This window comes from Podarcis pityusensis, assembly GCF_964106645.2.
Source record: "Podarcis pityusensis genome assembly, chromosome: 2".
Taxonomy (NCBI): Eukaryota; Metazoa; Chordata; class Lepidosauria; order Squamata; family Lacertidae; genus Podarcis; species Podarcis pityusensis.
In genome coordinates this window covers 122,135,024-122,158,250 of record NC_138029.1, presented here as the reverse complement: position 1 = coordinate 122,158,250, position 23,227 = coordinate 122,135,024, and the positions used below count along the sequence as shown (strand labels likewise).

The following is a 23,227-nucleotide window of genomic DNA, read 5'->3' as shown; positions in this document are numbered from 1 at the left end:
CTGCACATACTGAGAGATTATGGGAATTCCCTCTTCTACCTTCTTATATTATTTATTGTGAGGAATTTTACTTTTTTCCATGGGGAACATTCAGAAGTGTCATCTTCCCCAACCCCGTGCCTTGAAATGGTACGGTCCACTCTTCTGCCTTCAGGAATCTGGCACAGGGGCCATTCAATTGATCAAGTGTTTTGACTGGCTTTCTTCCTGTCTCTATTAGCTTTGCTGATACTAACATTAATTGAAAATGAAATAATTCTAGCACCCTTCCTTTTTGAGGAATGACACATACGTATTAGCCGTGTTTAGAGAGATCTGAGCAAATTCATCTATGTGGGCCTGGTGATAATTCACCCTAAAGACACTGAGCATATTTGTTGAGGTTGAGGGTTTCACCTCAAAAGCCACAATGAAGCGTTTTCAAGGGTGACAACGTGCAAAGGAGGCTGGGAATCATCCTCTTTGGGATGCAGGTTCTGCTGAGGACAGGTGAGGGGGGGAAGGGGAGGTCTTGTTTTGGGCTTCTGTGGGGAAAGGGCTTGACCTTCCTTCCTGCTCCCCCAGCAGAGTCACATCCCTTCCTAGACCGGAGTTTCCAGTCCAGGCACTGCAAAGTGGGTGGGATCCTGGAACAGCCCTTTCAGACAACAGCTACCCAGGGAGCCAGGTTTTGAACAAGGGTTACATTCTGTGAATCGTGCCTAAAGCCAAAATTGTGTATAGTCAAAACACATTGGATTCAGACGCCCGCCTCCTCCTTTTGGTTTTTAGAATATTTTTGGCAAGTGCGTAAAGCTGAATGTGCACAAGTTAAATGTGCGTAAGGTGCTGGCTTACTAGGCCTCCTGGTCTGCCCTTTCCACTCCAGGGGAGGCTGCCGTGGAGAAGGGAGATGGGCCCTTTCCAACCTCAAGGGACCCTTTCAGGGCAGGCGGGAGAACTAGAAAGGAGCTCTGTCTTTCCCAGGGCTGCTGGCTTTGTTCACTAACTATTGGGCTGAAAAGTCCCGGAGAACAAAGAGCAGCGAGTCCAGGATTTCTTCCCCCTCAAGAGAGAAACCAGGATCAGCCTGAGCTGCCCTCAGTTCATGACTTGCAACTTGGAAGGATCTGAATGCATCCCGCCATTGGGGACCTGGTGAAATTTGCCCCCTCAGCCTAGAGGCAGCTCCATAGGACAATCTTGGAACCACAAGTTGTCATGTGTGAGTAGTGCTAGAGCTTTATCAAGATGATAAATTAATTTAATTTGTACCAATCCTCCCTCCCAAAGGAGTCTGCTTTGGTAAACATCTAAAAACAGTTCCAACATAGACACAGACTGGGGAAGATGCCAAGGGAGGTTGAGGAATCCCATTTATTCACAGTTAAATTAAAAATATTTCTGCAGATGTGAGATTCTGACTAGGTGGCCCCTTGAGTCCCTGCTGCTCTGCTCTTAAAAAATACAGGATTCCTTCAGGCTCCCGTTGTGGATGTCTCTCTGTTAACCCCAATGCGGCCCTTTTTGCAGAGGCTCCGGTGGTGAAAGTGACCAGGAAGGCAGACTATGACGGCCTGGAGACCCTCGTTTGCCAAGTCCACGGCTTCTACCCCAAGGAGATTGATGCCAACTGGGTGAAGGACAGGGAGGTCTGGCAGGAGGGCACCCTCCGAGGATTGGTCGCCCCCAACTCGGACGGGACCTACTATGTCTTCCTCAGCGTCAAGATCGACCCCGAGGAGAGGGAGCGCTTCCGGTGCCGCGTGGAGCATGACAGCCTGGAGAAGCCTCTGGACGTGGCCTGGGAGGAGCCAGGTGAGAAACAGACAGACAGACAGGAGGGGAAGGGGTGGGCTCTGGGAGGGGGATTTCCACCCAACTCCTCCCTTCAGCAGCAGCACAGCTCAGATGGGGAACCCCAGCTGGATCCTGTCTGTGTCTCTGGAGGCAAGCAGCTGAATTGGAATCTGTAGATTTCGACAGAGATGCAGCCTTTTCCGGCAAGGGTCTCATAGGCCTTGAACTCAAATCGGATGTTATAGGTAAAAACTGGCCATCACCTTCTTGCCTTTAAGCCCTAGTAGTTGTGATGTCAAAGAATGTGGGTACATATTTTACTTCTTCAAAATGAAATTTACTCACAGTCACTGTGACTGAAAAAGGGGCAGTGAACTTGAAAGGGGGAGCCCCAGACTGACTGTACTTCACAGTGAAAAAGATTCTCACTCGCTCCTCCTCACACTCGTGCCCAGCTAGAAAAACTGATACTCATCTCCACTCAGCCCAAACACCCGCACACCGCTGGGAAGAGCAAGAAGGGTTTTTTAATAACGCTTGTCTCTCACACACCGCCAGGAAAGCTGTGCCTGCAGGAAGCCAAGCAGAATGTCTAACAGCCAAACTCTCTCTTCCCTAGCAGGAGCGCATGAACGCACATCCCCACCCACACCCCAGACTCCCCTTCTCACAGGCAGGCAAGCGAGAATTATGGAAGCGGCCCTTGAGCCAAAGACTCACACAGGCAGGGCAGATGTGCCTGTCAACTGTCTTCCTTAAATAAATTGGGGGTTTTTAAGACCTCTAATGCTGGATTCTGGTGGAAAAAATCTCCTTTGTATCGGGGCCACTACAGAGAGGACCTTGGCCTGTCAGGAGAGAGAGAGGGCCTGCTTTGCACATGTAAAATCCTCCCGGGCTCATAGCTCAGCACCTCCACTCAAATCTCCTGCTTGAGGCCTTGGGGAGCTGCTGCCGCCAGTCTGAATAAAAATGTCTCTTGTCCCCTTTTAGTCAACCTGGGGCTCATTGTGGGAGCCATTTTGGGTGTCATGGCGGCCATCCTGCTGGTCTCTGGGATCATCTTCTTCTTCATCCGCAGTAAGTAAACCCTGGATGCGTTTGCTGCCTCTCCTGTGTCCTTCTGTCTCGGCCTCTGACTGGGAATGTGCTGGTGGAGCCTTTCTGGCAACTGACCCTTGTATTCCTACAGACACCGTTCTCCATAAAACACCCTTTGAACATGAACCCAAAGTCCTGTTGGCCATTCCTTTGTGCTCAGGAAATTCACTTCCCACGTGATGTTTTAATCAATCCTAAGCCTTCAGTCCTGTACACACTTAGCAGGGAGCCTTCCTTACATATCTTTAGGCACCAGGCAAAAACGTTTCTCTCGTACCAGGCCTTGGGCCTTTTAAATGTGAGTTACTGGTTTATTTTTGTTTTATTATGTATTTTGTGCTCTCATTTTGCATTTTTATTTGGGGAATCACCAAAATAATAATCCAAAAATGAATGAAGGGACTGGATAATGTTTCCTTCCAGTCTCTTGGAATTTGTCCACTGCCTGGTTTCCTCATGTTGATATTTTTATTTAATTTTCTCAATTTTTTCTACTTCTTCATAAAATGAGCTCCTTGAAAAGATCTGCTTCTGGGCTCACCTTCCTTGGAGGTGTTTGGAAGAGACAAGAGGAGCATCTGCTGGGAAGGTTTCAGCATCTGAGAGCCAAATGGTCGAAATAGGATTGTGTGGCCTCTGGAGGTCCCTTCCAGCTCTGACCTTCTGCTTTTGTCTTCACAGGGAAATCAGCCTACGAAGAAACCCCAAATGAGTGACTCCTCCCCTCTCTCTGTCTGACATATTTCCCCCCAATATGGAGCAGGAACACGTTACAAAGAGACCAAACTAAACCCGGTGGTGGCCTGGTCCTTAAGCCCAAGACCCTGATGGAAAGCTTAAGCCTGTCTGCTCAGCCTGTCTGTGGACAGCAAGGGGTCCCTCAGGGCCAGGAAAAGGCTGCAGAGAGACTGTCGGCTAAGGGAGGGGCTCCAGGAAGGAGCAGGAGGAAGAGCCGAGGGTGCGGGGAGAGAGGGATCTCTGGTGGTTTAATCTACTAGAACCTGAAGCTAAAGAATTGGTTGGGTGGCTCAAGTCTGTGGGTGTTAGGAACCCACCATTGCTCTCCCCCCCTTCTGCCTTTCTGCCCCCTTCCTTCCTAAATCACAGCCACCCCTGCTCTAGTCCCCCGCTGCCTCCATGCCAGGCTGTGCCCATCTCTCTTTGCCCTCCGGCATCTGCTTCTCCCTCTAATGCCGTCCTTGAGTCCCCTTGCCTCTGGGCTGCCTGTCCCTGAACTCGTCTTAGGCCCCCCCCCCCCATTGAGACTGATTTGGGATGGGGTCGGAAGGAGGGAGGAGAAGGGCTGGGGGATGGGATCTCCCTCCCTGGGATCCTGACTCCTATGTTTCCTCCCTTTTGCAGCAAGTGACATGGGGCTCGACAGCTCCGCCAGGGGTAAGTGGGGGGGCAGGTGGGGGCAAAGTGGGGCTCTTGCAGAAGACTCTGGGGAACATCACCAAATGGGGAAAAGCTTCATATAATCTGCAGTGTCCATTGAGCTGAAAATAGCTCTTGTGACTCATTCTGTCTCTTCATCTGAGTTCCACAGAGGATCGCCTCCATCTGACGAATGGGTTCTACGCAGGATCTGAATGAGAGATCTTGGAAGGGGTTCTGGAAGGCATTTTTCCTTCCAGTGGACTGCTTTCTGTCCTTCTGGTATTCCCCCAAAGTGTGCAGCTTGGCTCACTTGCTGGAGCTGCCCTCTGCAGGCATTTGCTCTGCAGGCCTATTTTGGTGGTGCTCTTGGCATATCTCATGTCTGATCTGACATGATGAGGGATGGTGGCTTTCCTTGTGAGGCTGCACTAGACGGCCTTTGGGTTCCCACTAGCTCTGTAATGCTGATGCCCCCACACCATGATGCTGGCTTTTGAAACACTCCTGTTCTTTATTTCTGTAGTTTCATACCAGCCTGGTGTGTGAGATGAGACCAGAAGGAGCCTGCCAAAGTTTGGCTGTGAATTGCAGAGGTTCAGAGCCCATGCTGTCCTTTAATGCTGTTTCGGATGTTCCTTAATCCTGTCCTTGAGCCCCCTTGCCTCTGGGCTGCCTGTCCCTGAACTCTTCTTAGGCCCCTCCCCATATTGAGACTGAATTGGGATGGGGTCGGAAGGAGGGAGGAGAAGGGCTGGGGGGATGGGATCTCCCTTCCTGGGATCCTGACTCCTGTATTTCCTCCCTTTTGCAGCAAGCGACCAGGGGTCCAACATCTCCGCCAGGGTAAGTGGGGGTGCAGGTGGGGGCAAAGTGGGGCTCTTGCACAAGGCTCTGTGGGGAACATCCCCAAATGGGGAAAAGCTTCTCCTGTTACCCCCCTTGGGGTTTCCAAGAGTGACATAATCTGCAGTGTTCATTGAGCTGCAAATCGTTCTTGTGACTCATTCTGTCTCTTCATCTGAGCTCCACAGAGGATCCCCTCCATCTGTCAAATGGGTTCTACGCAGGATCTGAATGAGAGATCTTGGAAGGGGTTCTGGAAGGGATTTTTCCTTCCAGTAGGACTGCTTTGTGTCCTTCTGGTATTCCCCCAAAGAGTGCAGCTTGGCTCACTTGTTCGAGCTGCCCTCTGCAAGCATATTTTGGTGGTGCTCCTAGCATTTGACATGATGAGGGATGGTGGCTTCCCTTGGGAGGCTGGACTAGATGCCCTTTGGGTTCCCACTAGCTCTGTAATGTTGATGCCCCCACACCATGATGTTGGCTTAACTTTGAAACCCTCCTGTTCTTTATTTCTGCAGTTTCATACTAGCCTGGTGTGTGAGATGAGACCAGAAGGAGCCTGCACAAGTTTGGCTGTGAACTGCAGAGGCTTAGAGCCATGCCTGTCCTTTAATGCAGTTACAACATCTGGATATGGAGGGGTTTTGTCTGTGTTGACCAAGAGCCGTGCTCCAGTTCCCCTGCAGATGGGAGGGACGTCCACAACCAGCCCTCCTGGATTACCTCCTACATCCCCACAACCTCACTGTCCTGTCTGACTAGATCCAGAGTGGTCCAGAGGTGACCTCTGAGTCCTCTTCTCAAACATCCTCAGGCAGAGCAGAGAATGAGGAGCTCCGGGGGGCATTCGGACCTTCCTCATGGCAATGGCAGCTGCTGATGCAGTTTCCTCCAGACCCTCTTTCTGTCCCCATACCTTCAAGGCTCCAGTTCTCCAGCCTGGTTCATGGAGCTCCACGTCCAGGACAACCAGCTGCTGTTCTCTGGGGCTCCACCCTGGGCCTCCCATGATGCCCTGGGGCAGTGAGTTGAGAAACAGGCTGGAGGGGGAGGAAGAAGCAGCTGAAGGGGGAAATGGAGAAGCAGGGAACTGAGAGGAGGTAGAGAGGCTGAGGGGATGGGGTGTAGTGACTCTCCTACAGGAGATGAGAGGGCCTGATCCTGCTGACAGCCAAGGAGGAAGCCAGCAAGGAGACCTCCAGGGGCCGCAGGACTCTTCTTGCCTAACCCAATGGATTTGCTGCACCTTGCTTTGAAGACACTGGATGTAATTATTTTTTTACTTTTGTAATGTATGTTTGACTTAAATAAGTAAGGGTGCACCCCCTTTGTCTTTAGTGGTTCTTGCCTTCTTATCACAGGAGTTCCAGAGATTTTGAAGTTCCTGAGAATATTCACAGACTCTGCCTGGGAGGTACCAATAATTGTTCTTCGCTTGCAAAATGACTGAAGAACTGTTGTCCAAAGCGAGATGGGGTCATAATCTGTGGTTTTGCAGGGGTGGGATTAAGTTATATGAGTCCAAAAAGGTGTGAAGTCTGGGCAGTGCCTGGATTGGGGAACCACCTGGATGCTGCCTTTGGTTCCAGGATGGAAGAAAGGAGGGTTGGGGGGAATATAATAAAAGAAAAGTATACATATCTGATCTGGGGCAGAGTGTGGTTGGGGGTGACCAAAGCAGGGTTGCCCCAAATGTCCGCAAACCCAGGAGGAAGTTCTCCCACTGAGAAGTTGCCCAAAATATTTAATTTGTCTTAAATTTTTATCCCACTCTTCCTCCCAAAGGAGCTCAGGGCAGCAAACCTCAAAATGTTAAAATAATACCATTTAAAAAATTTAAAATTAGAATAAGGTATTTTTTCTCCATCCACCCTGAATAGAAATCTTCCCTCACTGCTTCTTCCCTGGTGGGGAGTGGGATGCCATTTTGGGGCCCGCCTCAGGTTTCAAAATGTATTGGGCTGGCCTTGGTGTGTGAGTTATGCTACGTGCAATGGGACTTCACAGAAAACACCACTTAATAACAATACTACTACTGTAATAATAAATTTTATTTATACCCCGCCCTCCCCAGCCTAGGCCGGTCTCAGGGCGGCTAACAAGCAATTATATAAACAAGTTGAATGAATACAACTTAAAAACAAGATTAAAATACAACATTAAAACATTGAAAAATTAAAATGCAGCCTCATCACAGGAGGAGAAAGGAAAAAAGAAAGAGGAGGAGGGAATCAAATTGACTCCAAGCCAAAGGCCAGGTGGAACAACTCCCTGTGGACAGAAATCAGATCCCGCAGGGCCCTGGTCTCATGAGGCAGAGCGTTCCACCAGGCCAGAGCCAGTGTTGGAAAAGCCCTGGCTCTGGTTGAGGCTAATCTAACTTCCTTAGGGCTTGGGACCTCTAGGGTGTTGCTATTTATGGACCTTAAGGTCCTCCGTGGGGCATACCGGGAGAGGCGGTATGTAGGTATGAGGGTCCTAGGCCATGAAAGGCTTTAAAGGTCAAACACCAGCACCTTATATATGACCCTAAATACTCCACTGGGAGCTAGTGCAGCTTGAAAAGCACTGGGTGAATATGCTGCCATGGCAGAGATCCCGTGAGGAGCCTCGCTGCAGCATTCTGCACCTGCTGGAGTTTCTGTGACAGCTTCAAGGGCAGCCCCGTGTAGAGCGAATTACAGTAGTCAAGCCTGGAGGTGACCGTCGCATGGATCACTGTGGCCAGGGCGGGGCGGGAAAGGTAAGGGACCAACTGCTTGATGCGGCGAAGGCGCATCAAGGCGACATTGGAGCACTGCACAATCATTTGCACATGTACATGCGCAGATAATAGTACGTCTAGGCAACACATGGAGAACTGAACTGATGGTTGCAAAGCATCCCGAATTATTCCTGTAGCATTGTAATTTTATTGTATAATCTTAGAAGGTTGTAGACTGAGACGTATGTTAACATTTGAGCAGCTCCTCCATCAGTGTGGGGGTGGGTGCCCACCTTGAAAACGCCTCCGTGGAGAGGGGATCAATTTTTTTAAAAAATTATTTGCATTTTCAAAAACAGGAACAGAGAGCATATTAAAACCCTCTCTCCTTCCCTCGTCCCACTTACAACTTCATACCAAATACAGCATGTATACATATACCATATGACTTTCCTGCCACACTTTTCCTGGTTCCTTTGCTTTTCTACTACTCTGCGTAATCCACATCTTTTTTAATCATCCAATTTGTTATCTATTAAATATTCTCCTCTATTTCAACTGCTGGATTTATACGAGACCTGCTAAGCTATGTCTTCCTCTATACTAGTTCTTGAAATATTCAATAAACATTATCCATTCCTCCTTATATCTGTTTTCTCTTATCCTGTTCGTCAGACCAGCCAGTTCAGTATTCAAACATTTTACACTGCCATTCTTCCTGAGTGGGTACTATCCTTGTTCTCCACCTTTGTGCCAATAAGGTTCTAACTGTGGCAGTGGCGCATAGTAATAAACTCTTTTGTTTTTGGGGGACCTCTGTTGTTACTATCTCCAAAAGAAAACTCTCAGGTGTTTTGGGGAAAGTCTTTTTAGGTATCTTTTAAAATTCATTTTATATCGTTTCCCAATATCCCTTAATTATTTTACACGACCAACACATGTGAATAAAAGATCCCTCAATTTCATTACACTTCCAACATATTCCTTTTTCTTCTTTAGACATTTTCGCTAATCTGGTGGGTGTTAAATACCATCTGTGGGCCATTTTCATCATATATTTTTTATCGCATAACTTGCCATAAAATTCATATTTATTTTCCACAACTTTCCCCATAATTCATGATTGATATTGTGACCCACATCCTGTGCCCACTTAATCCTGCTAAATTTCACAAATTCCTCTTTCGTTTCCCACTCCAACAGCAGTTTGTACATATTTAATAATTCATTTATATTTGTATCTAATAGGTCTTTGGTAAACTGAGACTTTTGTTCTGCAAAGCCATTTTTCCTATCTTACACAATTCATTAATGTGATGTACCTGTAGCTAATTGGTAACCAGATTTCTTGATTCCTCGAGATTTCTCAGTTTTGGTTCCTGTCCCGTAAGAGATTAAATTTCACTGTAAGTTAACCACTGCTTATCCATATTTATTCTTTTCCTGCTTGTAGCTTCCACTGGGGATATCCACAGTGATGTTTTTCTTTCTAATAAGTTGTTATAACTTTCCCATACTCTAAATAGGTTTTTTCCTGATTACGTGATTTGTAAAAGTTTTATATATTTCTGCTTTTCGATACCATAGGTAGGCATACACCCACTTGCACCGATTCCAAAGCTGTGACAAGTGGGAACCTTGACCATTTTTTTTGCAACCCGTGACTTGCTTCAACTGGTCCCTTGAAGGATTTCCTAGAAATCACCTGATTTCCATTTCAGCTGGGGAAGAAAGCAGCCGGCAGGGGGCAGCGGAGGATCGCAAAAAGGGGAAAGCGAGAAAAGACAAGTAGGGACTGTGGAGAAATGGATGAGGGTTTCTTGTGGCAGAGAGAGAGCGTCAGGGCAGGAGACAAACACAGTGTTAATGGAGGATGAGTAATTTCTCATCAAAATCTGCCTCCGTTCTTCAATTCCTGTGAGAAATGTCAGTCAAGCAGCCTGAGATTCCTTTGCTAGCTTGGCATGCAAACGAAATTTAGATTATTGGAACTTGCCAAAGACTGTTTACTGCACCCTCAGCTATTCATCTTATAAGTAAAAATGAAAACAAACATTAAAAATAAAAAGGCCTTGTTCTGGGAACTGCCCTGGGACTTTCCAACCTGACTCAGAGGTTGCTGAGGGAGGCAGAAGGGGGCAAAGTCTCCTGGGAAACAATCCAGTTTGGAACAGAGAAACACACCAAGGGCGTTTTTATGCCATAATCTATTTCTTGGCCTTTAAGGGGCAAGAAAACTCGTTGCTGTTTCCACACGATACCAAGAAGGGGACAGAAATAACGTCAGGAGAGGTGTCCCTGCAGGCCTAGTCTTGAGAGGTGGAGAAGCCTACAAGGATCCAGTGTGGGGCTGTGGTTTGACTGGGATATGGGAGCCTGGGAGTCCTGGGTTCAAATCCCCACGCAGCCATGAAGCTCCCCCAGGGACCATGGGCCTGTCAGGGCCGTTATGAGGAAAACATGAATGCCACCTGGATAGAAATATTCATTTTTTGAAGGCATAGTCAGCTAGAGAGGACGATGCCTTTTGCCTGCCAGAAACAGGACCCAGGAGTCCTGGCTCCTGCTGAGTCTCCTCCCAAAGGGGACCCAGGAGTCCTGGCTCCTGCCGAGTCTCCTCCCAAAGGGGACCCAGGAGTCCTGGCCACTTGGCCTTGAGGAAGAGAGTTGTGGAGGCTCAGGGTTTTGTCCTGCATGCTGAGGGAGACGGGTCTTTCCAAGGCTGGAGGGGGCCCAGGCCAGGCCAAGAGGGACAAATGCCAAAGGTCTCCCCATCTGGGCGCTGAGGGACATTGTGGGGAGAAAGAAAACGTCTTCCCCCGAGTGACATTTCTGCCTGCCGATCTCCCAGTCAGGCAACCTGATCTGTGGGCTGCTGTGGCTTTCGGTTTCTGCCTTGTTTGGCTGCTCTCCCTTGCACCAAAGGTCTCCTCTGCAGGGAGGGAAGCAGGGAGGCTGAGGCAGCCCCACCCGGCCTGCTTGTCGGGGACGGAAGCCATTTTGTGGAGGGCTGGCAGTGAAGTAGAAACGGAGACAAAATGACTGCCTCCTCCTTCCCGAAGGGGCTGCCTCAAGTAGCTACTTTCGTTATTTGTTCATTTTCATGCCAGCATCTCCCTAAATTCGTTCAAGGGTGGTTTAAAACCACATAACAAAGCTATCCAGCAATGTCTAAAGTCCTGAAAAATTCTTTAAAGTCTGTGAAGAGCAAAATATTTTCCTCCTGGCCATTAGTTGTTGTCGCCCACTGCACCTCCATGAAGAGGGGAAAGGAGAGGGAGAAAAGTCTCCACAGAGGAGAGCAGGGGAGGAGAAGGAGCCTCAAGCCACCGAGGACTTTCTAAAACAAGACTAGCACTTTGAATTGAACTCAGAACCAGACAAACAGGCAGAGGGTCTTTTGGCCCTGGTGAGATTTGGCCCTAAATGAGCTGCGGCAGTGAAAATCCTCTCAGGTTTATCTTGTAGCAGCTGAAGCATCCCTACTGTATTGGGGAAAACACCACATGTTACAATAATCCTGTCAGGAGGTGAGCAGAATATGGATCATTGTGGACAGATTACACTGGGCAACAATTTTTTACTTTTTGAATGTTGTCTAGATTTCTACAAATGATTTAGAGTATTTTTGCACTGCTGAATCAGGAAATGGCATCCGTTTCTCTCCATCAGGTCAGGTTTTTGTGATATGTTGATTTGAAAAAAATCAGATCTTGTGACAAAACCGATTACATTTTTGTGTCATTATCAGCTGATTTTTGTCAACACATCATTCTAAATATGTTTTAAAGAGAAGAAAAAAGTTTTTCCAACAACATATATTGATTACCTGATAGAAACATCGATTACTGTAAACTGAATGGTGGGCATTGATAAAGGTAAGTACACGTAAATTGCATGTTGCTTCACCATTTTTCAAACTTCAGGGCTTGAACTTCCATTTCTTGGAACTCCTGGAATGCTCAGCGGCAGGGAGGTCTCTCTTCAGAGTCCAACAGTAGTCAGCCATCATGACTGCGTCCCAGCGACCCTGATACCTGGTCTCCATCTCTTTCATGTCCTGATGGAATCTCTCCCCCTGCTCGTCACTCATTGAACCCAGGTTCTAAGGAAACCGGTCCATATGTGAAAATAGGTAGTGCATCTTGACGCTCATGTTGCAGCACAGGTTCTGAAAGCAGTCAGCATGTTGTTGACAAGTTCTGCGTAGTTTCTGGCCTTATTGTTGCCCAGAAAGTTCTTCACTTACAGAACAAATGCCTTCCATGCTTCCTATTCCACTTCGTTCATTGAGTTTCCGAACTCTGGATCTCTGATGAGCTGACGGATCTGAGGACCGTCAAAGATGCCAGCTTTCAACTTCTCCATGGTCAATCCTAGAAAAGCCTGGCACAAGTAAGTGAAGCAGTCACCATCCTTGTCCAGAGCCTTGGTGAACTGCTTGATTAAGCCGAGCTTGATGTGCAGCGGTGGGAAGAGTATTCTGTCTCTGTCCACCAGAGGGTCGTTGATGACATTCCTTTCTTTGCAAGGCACCAATTCCTCCTGCACAGGCCAGTCCTTCTTCGTGTAATGCTGAGCACGGTCCCTACTATCCCACATGCACAGAAAACATGGGTACTTGGTGAAACCAGACTGTTGTCCCAACAAAAAGTTCACCATCTTCAGGTCAACACAAATAAACCACTTATGCTGATCATAACCAATTTTCTCCAGCACATACTTCACCGCTTCATAGTTCTCCTTCAGTGTAGTCGAGTGAGCCAGGGGTATAGAGGCAAACTGGTTGCCATTGTGTAGCAGAACACATTTCAGTGATCGCTTGCTGCTGTCAGTGAACAGTCTCCAATCTTTGGGTTCGAACTGTGGCACTCCAAGCTTGAGCAGAAGCTGCGCAATATCTGCACAGTACACCAAGTCCTTCTCTTCCGAGAAAAAACGGAGGTACTCTTGATGCCTGTTGCAGAAGAAGCTGATGCGAGCCCTGTCAGAGAGGAGGGTTTTTTTCCTTCAATCTGGATGCCAACAGTTCGGCAGAGTCCTTTCACAAGCTGAGGTTGCGAACTAGATCATTCAACTCCTTTTGGGAAAATGGATGTGGAGCATCATCCTCAAGAACCACTTCTTCTTCTTCATGTCCTTCAACACTGGAGGCATCTTCGTCACTAATGTCAGGAAGTTCTCCGAAGATAGGCACTGGAATTTCATCACAATGAGCTACAGGACGACGTGCTGATTGAAGATCAGGATACTTGAGGCTGCTCCGGTTCTTTCTGTTGATCCCAGTCACATCAACAGCGCAGAAGTAGCAGTCAGTGACATGGTTTGTCGGCTCCCTCCAAACCATGGGAATTCCAAAGTTCAGACTCCTCTTGCCATTGGTCCACCCACGTAGAGTCTCAGTGCATGCCTTGCACACCATGTGTGGCGCCCAAGCTTTATCCTGGTTACCAAGTTTAATACCAAAATAAGCATGGTAAACACGCCTTATGAAACTTGTGCACCAATTTATGGAAGATTTCGAGGTTTTATGACTTCAAACTGACTCCTTTTTGACATAATCACCCAGAACTATCGGACCTGAATACTTCTTGTCATTAAAATAATCATTTCTAATCAAAACAATTATTCAACATGGCATTTTACCCCCACCAACTTCTTCTAAAATGCTCCACACAAGCGTACATGTGAACAAAAACGTAAAAAAATGACATGTGGCCATAGCTCAAAAACTTGACCTGATTGAGCAAAACCAATGTGATTTTTGGATTCAGCGCATCAGATTCGTCCTAAATCAACTGAAAAAACGCAGACAACAAATTTGTTGTTGACCAGTGTTATCCCTGTCCAGGAAAACTGGATGGAGCAGGTGAAAAGTAAATCTTAAGACGTCCCTGAGGTGACTGAGCCCATTGAGTCCCAAAAGTGGGTCCAGGAGAGCCCCCCTCAAAACAGCCAGCCTCCTTCTTCACAGGGGCTCATCTTGCAACCACAAATTGTTGCTGTGAATAATGGCCAAGAAGAGAACGAACTCTGAGAGAGTCACTTTTACAGGGGAAACAAGAAGAGCGTGGCTGGATCCGGACCAGGCCCCTAGAGTGCAGCCTCCCGTCCTCACAATGGATGACCGGATGATGCCTCCTCTTCTGTGAAGCCCAAACAGGCCCTGAGCGCCAGTCACAGCCTTGGCATCCAACAGAAATCAAGCCTGGCACTGAAAACAGCCTCTTCACCTGCAGCCTCTTCTCAGCCCAGCTCACACACAACGGCGAAACTTTTTGACTTTCTGACTACCAGCCAGTTTTGGGGTGTGAGAGCAACTTCTTTGGCTATACTAGTGAGGGTGCTTAGGTGACATCTATGGCCATCATCTCACCGAGATAGTTCAACAATGTATCCCTCCATTAGATTTCAACCTTGGCTGGATCCAGGACCCCAGGAATCAGAAGGGACTCAGGCATCCTGCAGACTAAGACCACCCCCCAAATTCACAATAATACTTTGGCATCAGAGAAGGGGAAATAGGGATGATAGAGATCATGCAGCTTGGGAAAAAGAGAACTCCCAAATAATTCTTTACCTTCCGACTTCACAGCCCCCCCCCCCCTTAAATCAATAGCTTCCTTGTACCTGGGCAAGGAGCGGCCACTACTTGTCTCTCTCCTGATTTCTTGGAAAAGGCAGCAGCTTCTCATGTTTCAAATGTTCAGACTTCTGGAAGTGGGATGTGGGCCAAGCACATGGAGAAAGGGAATTGTGGCAAGCTGGTGGGCTCTGGCCTGACCCTGTGCTGATACCAAACCTGTTTTCAGTCTCCCTGCACCTTCTGTGCTTCTCTGTGTGGTCATACACACACACTCTCTCTCTCCCTGTGTGTGTGTTTTGACTTCAACCCTGAGGTTCAGCCCTTGTTGCAACACTAAGCATTTATTACAAGGCACACAGTTAATCGCTGAAACCCCCTGCCACTAGATAGAAGGACACAGGAGAAGAGCCAGGCTGCTGGATCACCCAAAAGGGGCCCATCGAGTCCAGCATGGCGGTCTCCCAGTGGCCAACCAGATGCCCCAGTAAGGAAGCATGCAAGGAGGACAGGAGGGAAGGCAGTTTACAGAGTTGTTTCTGAAGGCTTTAGTTACTTAACAGATAAACTATATACTAGATAGTAGTGAATAATGAGAACACTGCATCCGTAGCAAGGGCGTAGGAAGGGGGCAGTGGGGGGCGGGGCACCCCGGGTTCCATCATGGAGGGGGGATGACAAATAAGGAACAATTGCTGCCCTACTAGGGCAGTTCATTAATTTTATTTTATTTTTATTTTTTTGGAAAATGTCTGCTCCAAATGTATTATCTTACTACACTAGGAATTATATAGCTATGTAGGAAATTTCATGCATAACTCTAGCATCATAAGACAAAACAGTAGCTAATAGATTATGCGATGTAAAAATTATATGATACTTACCGAAGGGGTGGAGGGAAGTCCGAAGCTCGGAAGAGCTAAAGATATATGTAGGATGTATAAATGTATAATGAGTTTATGTGCACTAATGAAAACGAATAAAAATTTATTGGGGGGAAAAAGTATTAAAAACAATACAGTGTTAAATATTAAAGTCTTCAAGCTGTTCCTGTGCATGCCTGACAAATCTGCCCCATTGTCAAAATTTATCTTTCCCCCCACCTCCAGTCTCCGTTGTTGTGTGTCCTGGCTGAGGGGGAAAATAGAAGACAGATGGCCATCGGCCAGGGATGGTCTAGTTGCGATTCCTGCATTGCCCCAGGGATTTGGCTAGATGACCCTCAGGGGTCCCTTCCAACTCTACAGTTCTCTGGTGCAGGCTTGTGGAGAGGTTTAGGTACAAGTTGGATGCAAGGGGTGCACAGGATTGCAGCCCATCTTATGCACCATCGGCTCGGGAATAAGTCCCACTGATCATGATGAGACTAGATTGCTGCTATGCAGTCCTGTTTTCCTGTTCAGATAATACAGAGCATGGTGAAATCACAATAAATAAAACCTCCCCTTTAGTAGTTTCAAGCAGTACTACAGGTTCCTCATAATATCTGTACTGCATTGTTTACTGTGACAGCACCTGCACTTTGGAACTCCCCGCATATTGCAACAAAGCATGTGCCTTTGCTAGACTCTTTTTGGGCACCTGCTAAAAGCATTCTTCTTTAGGCAAGCATACCTAGATCCTTTGGAAGTTGAAGTAATTTTAATCTTAATATTTTAGTTTTTGTATGTTTTAAAGTAGGGTTGTTAAGGCAGCCCTGTTTAGGGAAGTTTTTAATATTTAATGCTGTATTGTTTTTAACACTCGATTGGGAGCCGCCCAGAGTGGCTGGGGAAACTCAGCCAGATGGACGGGGTATAAATAATAAATTATTATTATTATTATTATTATTATTAAGTAGGGTTGTTAATTTTTCTTGACTTTACTGCTTTGGTGTTTTGGTTTTTTGTTTTGTTTTGGTAAACCACTTTGCAGGTTTAAAAAAATAAATTTTATTAAATAAATAAACAATAAATATAAATAAAATAACACAATCCAAAACACAATTCATCCTTAGATTTAAGTATCTGTCCATAGTCCCCTACTTGTTATCAGAGGCCCAGAATCCACATTGCTTTGTAAGAAAATATGAAATAATGTAAAACCATTTTTGCAGGCAAAAAATAATAATCAATGTTGGGGTTCCAGTTACAGATAGGTAGCCGTGTTGGTCTGCCATAGTCAAAATAAAAAAAATCCTTCCAGTAGCACCTTTAAGACCAACTAAGTTAGTTCTTGGTATGAGCTTTCGTGTGCAAGCACACTTCTTCAGATACACTGAAACAGAAGTTGCCAGATCCTTCTATATAGTGAGAAGGTGGGGAGGGGTATTACTCAGAAGGGTGGTGGGAATGGGAGATTGGCAGATAGCTGAGATGAGCCTGCTGACGACTCTTAACGACTGTAATAGGTCTTACAGGAAAAGGCAAGGGGTGAGAAGGTGAGAAATGGCTTAGTCATGTATAATGGGATAAGAATCCAATGTCTTTGTTCAAACCAGGTCTCTCCATGGTTTTAAGTTTGGTAATGAGTTGCAATTCAGCAGCTTCTCTTTCCAGTCTATTTCTGAAATTCCTTTGTAGTAAAACAGCTACTTTGAGATCTTGTATAGAATGTCCTGGGAGATTGAAGTGTTCTCCTACTGGTTTCTCTGTTTTGTGATTCTTGATGTCAGATTTATGTCCATTTATTCTTTGGCGTAAGGTTTGGCCTGTTTGTCCAATATAGAGAGCTGAAGGACACTGTTGGCATTTGATGCCATACACAATGTTAGATGATGAGCAATTGAATAGTCCCGAGATGGTATGTGTGATGTTGTTGGGGCCAGTAATGGTGTTGTCCGGGTGTATGTGGGGTGACAATGTTGGGGTGACAATAAATTTTCCTTACCGGGTACCACCTGAGCTTCCTCCCTCTCTGCATCGGAGCAGTTACCAGTCAACACTCCCAGCAGCAACCCACCAACAGACCAACTGCCACATAGAGGCAGTTAGTCCTCTGGGAATGTTGAGCTTGACTGACAGTTTTACAGACTCCGCCCACAAACGCATCTCCCTGTGGATCTCGCAGCCCTTCCCCCCAGTTTCAGAGAGGGGGACATTCCCAACCCCCCCCCCCCCCAGATGCGGGGACTGAACCTGGGGTCCTCCCCTGGCAACCCCCCTCCGCCCTCCCTGCAGGGCAGGACAGGAAGAGCTGCAAGGGGAGGGGGGGGGGACGAGGGAGGGAGGCGGCGATTCCCAGCGAGGAGCTGCAATCACTTTCTCTTTCCCTCTCCAGCCTTGCTCCCAAACTTGTGCCTCGAATTCTGCCCAGCGACCGATGCCGCCATCTGCACAGAGATTTCCGATTGGCGGAATATTTTCCCCTCGCCCAATCCCTGGTTCTGCAGGCGGGGCAGAGAGCGGGTCTCAGAGCGGCGGAGGGAGGAGGAAAAGGGCGCTTCGTTATGGGGGGAGATGGGGGTCCTCCTCCTCCGCTGGCCCCCCCTGATCCTGTGGGCGGCTGCCCACCTGCTGCTGCTCCTGGACTGCGCAGGTAAGGACTGTGCTCTGGGGCGGGGGGAGAAAATAATCCCTTCCCAGACATCTGTTTCCCAGACTTGGGGCTTGTTTTGTATGCCGTCCGGGGCAGGGGCCGCTTCACTCCTTGGCTCGTGGCTCAAGGAAAAAACGATACAAAACCTGAAGGTGTTGGCAGGATTAATGGTGGGGAAAGTGACTCGCCTGTCCCGCCCCCGCAGCTTCGTGTTGACTCTGGTTTGTTTCTTTGTCTCTGCTGTGTGTGTGTGTGTGTGTGTGTGTGTGAGAGAGAGAGAGAGAGAGAGAGAGAGAGAGAGAGAGATACAGATACAGTGTTTCCCCTCTTCTATTTTTTACCTTCCCTCTTCTAACCCTCAGCCGCTCTGAAAACTCAGCTAAAAACTCAGGAGACCAGCCTGGAGGTGGGAGCTGGACGCGTGTAGAGCTGACTTCATTGCGCGGGGGGGATGTCTGAGTAAGGGGTCCCCACCCGCAATTCCCAATGTTGTTTTGTTCAGGAATTCCCTTTCACAGCCACATTCATAATCAGGTTCTCCTGCTTTACAATTGTAACTCCCCCACCCCCCCAAAAAAAACCCCTTCCCGTTGCCTGTCAAAAATGTAGATTTTGTAAATTATGCAGGGGGCTCCTCTGTTCCGTTTCTGTACAGCTCCTTTCACTACGTTTTGTACACTGTGTATCTGAAGAAGTGTGCATGCACACGAAAGCTTATACTGTACCCAGAGCAAACATAGTTGGTCTCTAAAGTGCTACTGGACAATTTTTTATTTTTTTTTTATTTCGACTGTGTCAGACCAACACGGCTACCTACTTGAATCTTTATTGTAAATAGTTTTTGTGGTTCTCCAATGGAAAATGGTATGAATATAATACTATCTTTAGTTTAAAAGTTGCTTGTTGCATAAAAATTCTCAAAGTCACTTACAAAGCTTTAAGAACTAAAGAGCAAGACCTGTTATTTCTCTCTTGAACCCTCTCCATATGGGGGGCTGCCCCCTCACTGTGCTACAGGGCTGGCCAAAGGGTGGTGGAGACCACTGTTTCCTTTAGATTCCCCCTCACTTTGGGGTCTCACGTGTGACTCATTTTGTGGCTCTTTGTCTCCCGACCACTGAGCAGATCTGCCTGTGTTGTTCAGCCAGATGCCACAACCAGAGGCAGCCTTGCTCTGAGCTCTTGTGGTTTGAAGTGGGGGGAGCCCCTGTCCTGGGAGGGGAGGGTCTTAGAAGTGGGTCCCATTTGATCTTGCCTGAAAGGAAACCGAGCCAGAGGAGGTAGCAAAGTCGACACGCCATCACGGCGTATGTGATTCAAGCAAACACATCTTGCAGGTTTTCGCTTCCTTCAGCTTTGTTTTCCACAGTGGATCTCCCTCAGAAGGTGGTAGATTCTACTTCCTTGGAGATTTGTTAGCAGAGGTTGTTTGGCCATCTGCCATGGATGCTGCAGTCGAGATGCCAGCATCGCAGGGGGGTTGGACCCTCAGAGTCCTGTCTATGGTTTTTAATTTAGTTTCCTAGTTGTTTTGAGATGAGTCACAGGCCAAACTGAAGCGGGCTTCTTCCTCCTTGAGGGTGAAGTTGTCCAAAGTGCATTCGACACAATTTTCACAGGGTCCTCAAGGACCACCTCTTCTATATGAACCTACCCAGACCCTGAGCTCATCTTCTGAGGTCCTCCTTCCTCTGCCTCCACTCTAGAGCAATGTGAGAACAAGGCCTTCTCTGCGGTGGCTCCCCATCTGGAAGGCTCTCCCCAGGGAAGTTCACCTGGCACCTTCATTATTCACCTTTTGACTAAGTCAGGCACAAACATTCCCTTTTAACCAGGCCTTTGGTTGATTTGATTGACATCCTTTTAAAAATGTGGGGTTTTTTGTGGGGGGTATTGGCTTTTTTATCATTGAATATTTTGTGGTTTTATATTTTGATTTTGTTCTGTTAGCAACCCTGAGACCTCTGGGTATAGGGCGGTATTTTCTTTAGTGTCTTCATCGGCATCCAGTTTTGGTGAGCTTTAGAAGAAGATCAGGTGAGATATAAATTCAATATATAATAATAATTATACGTCCCATTTCTGCTACCTGAGGCAAAACACGAATAGCCTCCTCTTCCCCTTTTAGCACTGTGCCCCTCTGCCTTCTGCCAGGGAAATGCCCCATCTCTCGCTGAACTTGACTCAGCTTTTCCGTCAGAGGGGGATGTTCTGGTGGGGGCAGAAGCCTCAGGTATGATGCTGAAAGCATGTGATCAGCTCCCTCCCTCCCCAAGTCTTTGTGAGCTGTTTCTGTGGGTCTTGGATAATCTCTAGGCAGAGAATGTTAGTATCTTCAGCTCACAGGCAGAGGTACCTGGCCTCCCCCGAGGCAATTGAGCGAGATACTGTGTTTACCGTCCGTCTGCGATCCCGGCAGGCTAGGTAAACAAACCCGGTGATTCTTCTCATTAGTCGTGAGAAGAACACACCCTCTGCTTCTCTCTCCCTCCCTGCATTCTCCCAGGGAGGAGAAATGAGACAGACAGGAGTCCTTTCTACATGTTTTATTCCTGTCACTCAACAGTACATAGAAATGTGACTGCACCCTTCAGTCTCCATCAGAAGAGTCACAACTCCTCCCCTGTATTTCCAGCACAGGTCAGATGACACACTGAGCTAACATCCGGTGCTCAGTACAGAGAACAGGCTCCACCTTTTCTCCAACAGTACATCTGCAAACCTGTTTTGCATTCCAGCCATCTGGAGCTGGCTTTTGCCTTGGTGCTTTTTCCCAACAGAGAATGGGACAGGTGTTGGAAGGAAGGCCTCATCTTTACGCCCAAATCTGTGAGGCATTTCTTGGTACTGATTCCAGAGGAGCCCAGGGTGGGAATTAAGGGGCTGCAGCTGTCTTGGGGGGCCCTCTCTGTGGGGCTCATCCTGTACCCTAGAGAAGATTACGGGGCCATGGAGCCTTGGCTCTTTCCTCATGCACAAGGGAGGCACACAGCCCCCTTAGTACACATTCACTGTGACTTGGGAAGAGGGTTAAGGAGTGTGGTGAGTGAGCAGAAACAGCAAAATCTGCTGATGGACGTCAACAAAAGTTAATTGCTTCTGATGGGGATCTGCTGTGGAGACTCATTAGGCCCCCTGGTGACCAGAGCTCTGTCCCCCTTCCTGTGTTCCATCTCGTGAAGGGGCAAGCGTGGGGAAAGGGGATGTGGGGCCACATGTTGAGACCTGACCCCAGAGTTGCTTTTGCCCTCCTGCCCCTGCTATTCCTGTGGGTCCTTCTTTCTCAAGTGGGGAACCCGCTCTGTGGGTGGCAGCTCAGACCATTGAAAGATTGCAACATTGAACCATTGAAACACCAATTATAAAAGGTGATCCAGGAAGGATCTCAGAAATTACAGGCCAATTAACTTTACATCTCCCTGGAAAACTGGTGGAAAGTGCAGGAAACTAGCAACTGGAATGCATTTAACTTGAAGGACTTCAGCTGTATGGTGGAACCACACAAATTATATATGCAGAAGACAGAGAGCTCTTTTTGTGCAAGGTTTTCCCAGTACTGAAAGAGTTTTGAAGCTCTCTGCCTTGCATAAGAGACTCTGGCAGGTTCTCACAGGATCTTGTGGGGCTCTCCTGAGTTCCCAGGAGATCTTTCCAAAGCCTCCCAGAGCCCAGGAAGCAAGACCCAGGTCAGACCTGTTCAGTCCATGGCTCCAGAAGGTCAGATTGTGGGGCGGCTCCATGGAGTGGCTTCACTAGGCCTGTTTCTGCAGATATGAGCCATCCCAGTCAGGGCAGACAACTTTGAGCTACCGGGACCAGTGTTCTGACCCAGGAGGAGGCAGCTTGCTGTTCTCCCAATATATGGATTTTGCTTCGTCTGGTCTCCCCTCCATCCACTTCCCAGACCTGAGCCTGCTTAGCTTCTGTTCGGTGCCTGCATCCTGAGCCTTCAGACCATGTTGTGGGAGCTCTCATCAGCCTGGCACTTGCAAGTGGGGGGCAATTCCTCTCTCTCCCCCACACGGAGCCTCAGCAGAGACATGCAGAGATTTAGTGCTGCCTGGCAGAGCTTTTTCTCGCCCTCTGCTCCATGGACTATTGCTGTTGTTACTTGTATTTATATCCTCTCCCCTTTTCAACTCTATGAGTCTTTATTTATATCCTCTCCCCTTTCCAACTCTCTGATTCTTAGGCTCCCTCTGCTCTGCCTCCTCTATGTTTAAGGGCAGGTCTACAAACTCCCCCAAACCCTGCTGAACTTTGGATCTCCTAATTCAGGGCTGCTGCCTGCAATACAGCAGGATTAGGCTGCTGCCTTCATCTGCAGGACCCCTAACTCTCTGCCCCCTCTCTTCCTTTCCAGGCTCCACTTCTCACTCCCTGCGCTACTTCCACACAGCCGTGTCTGAGCCTGGCCAGGAGCTGCCCCAGTTCATCATTGTTGGGTATGTGGATGACCAGCCATTTGTTCAGTTTGACAGTGACACCAAGAAGGTGCTGCCTCTCGTCCCCTGGATGAGGAAGGTGGAAAAGGAGGATCCTCAGTACTGGCACAGGAACACTCAGAAAGCTCAGGGCAATGAGCTGATGTTCAGGGAGAGTCTGCACATTCTGCGGAATCGCTACAACCAGAGCAGAGGTGAGTGGAAGGCAGGAGAGGAACAGAGTCACACCTCTCCCCCCCCCATAACGTTTCCTCCAAGGGCCAGAATTGCAGGGAGGGGGCTGCTGCGAGGAAAGGAAATGGAGGTTGGGGGGCTCCACCAGGGCAGAGGCATCTCCCCTTCCCTTAAGGAAGGTCTTAATGGGGGCTGGGATGGTCTGGGGTGGGGGGAAAGAGAACGAGGCTTGGAGGACAGAGACCCCCCCCCCCCAGTAGGACACTCTCTGGACCTGCACATCCTACCCAGGAAATGTCTCCATTGCCTGCCCTTCCTTCCATGCTAGGCTTGGCTCAGGCCTTCTGAGGTGGGAATCTGTGTAGTTCATTTTCCTCTGGGAGGGGAAGAGAAGGGTGGGGATCCTGAGGCTGAGACAAGCAAGCCTTGAGTTCTGGTCCTGCTTAAGGAGAAGCCAGCTGCCCAGAAAGAGGTGCTGATTGGCTGACTCTTCTGACCATCACCAAGCCCCTCCCACTCCCTGGCACAGTGTTGAAAGAGAAGCCTTTTTAAGGAACATGAATGGACTGGGTTTTGGGGGTGAAAGTGGCAACTACATGGTTAAAACCATAAGCAGGGTGGGCAACTGAAGTGGAGGGGTAGACAAGAGCCCCCAAGGTCATCCTGCAGCCTGAGGCAGGAAGTCCGCAGAAGATGGACACT

At 48.1% G+C, this 23,227-nt stretch overlaps 1 protein-coding gene and 1 pseudogene across 2 annotated transcripts in view; both read left to right on the top strand.

The window, feature by feature from the left end:
* Positions 1-23,227, top strand: part of LOC308469856 (major histocompatibility complex class I-related gene protein-like) — a 116,086-nt gene that overhangs the window by 22,624 nt on the left and 70,235 nt on the right. Inside the window, 2 exon segments of the mRNA XM_080992896.1 lie at positions 1,513-1,797; positions 2,773-2,859. Coding sequence (XP_080849022.1) covers positions 1,513-1,797; positions 2,773-2,859 — 372 coding nt within the window.
* Positions 17,676-23,227, top strand: part of LOC308469927 (major histocompatibility complex class I-related gene protein-like) — a 72,735-nt pseudogene continuing 67,183 nt past the window's right edge. The window contains exons 1-2 of the transcript XR_013991603.1: positions 17,676-17,906; positions 22,270-22,545. The product of XR_013991603.1 is annotated as a major histocompatibility complex class I-related gene protein-like (transcript). The remainder of the gene's footprint in view (positions 17,907-22,269; positions 22,546-23,227) is intronic.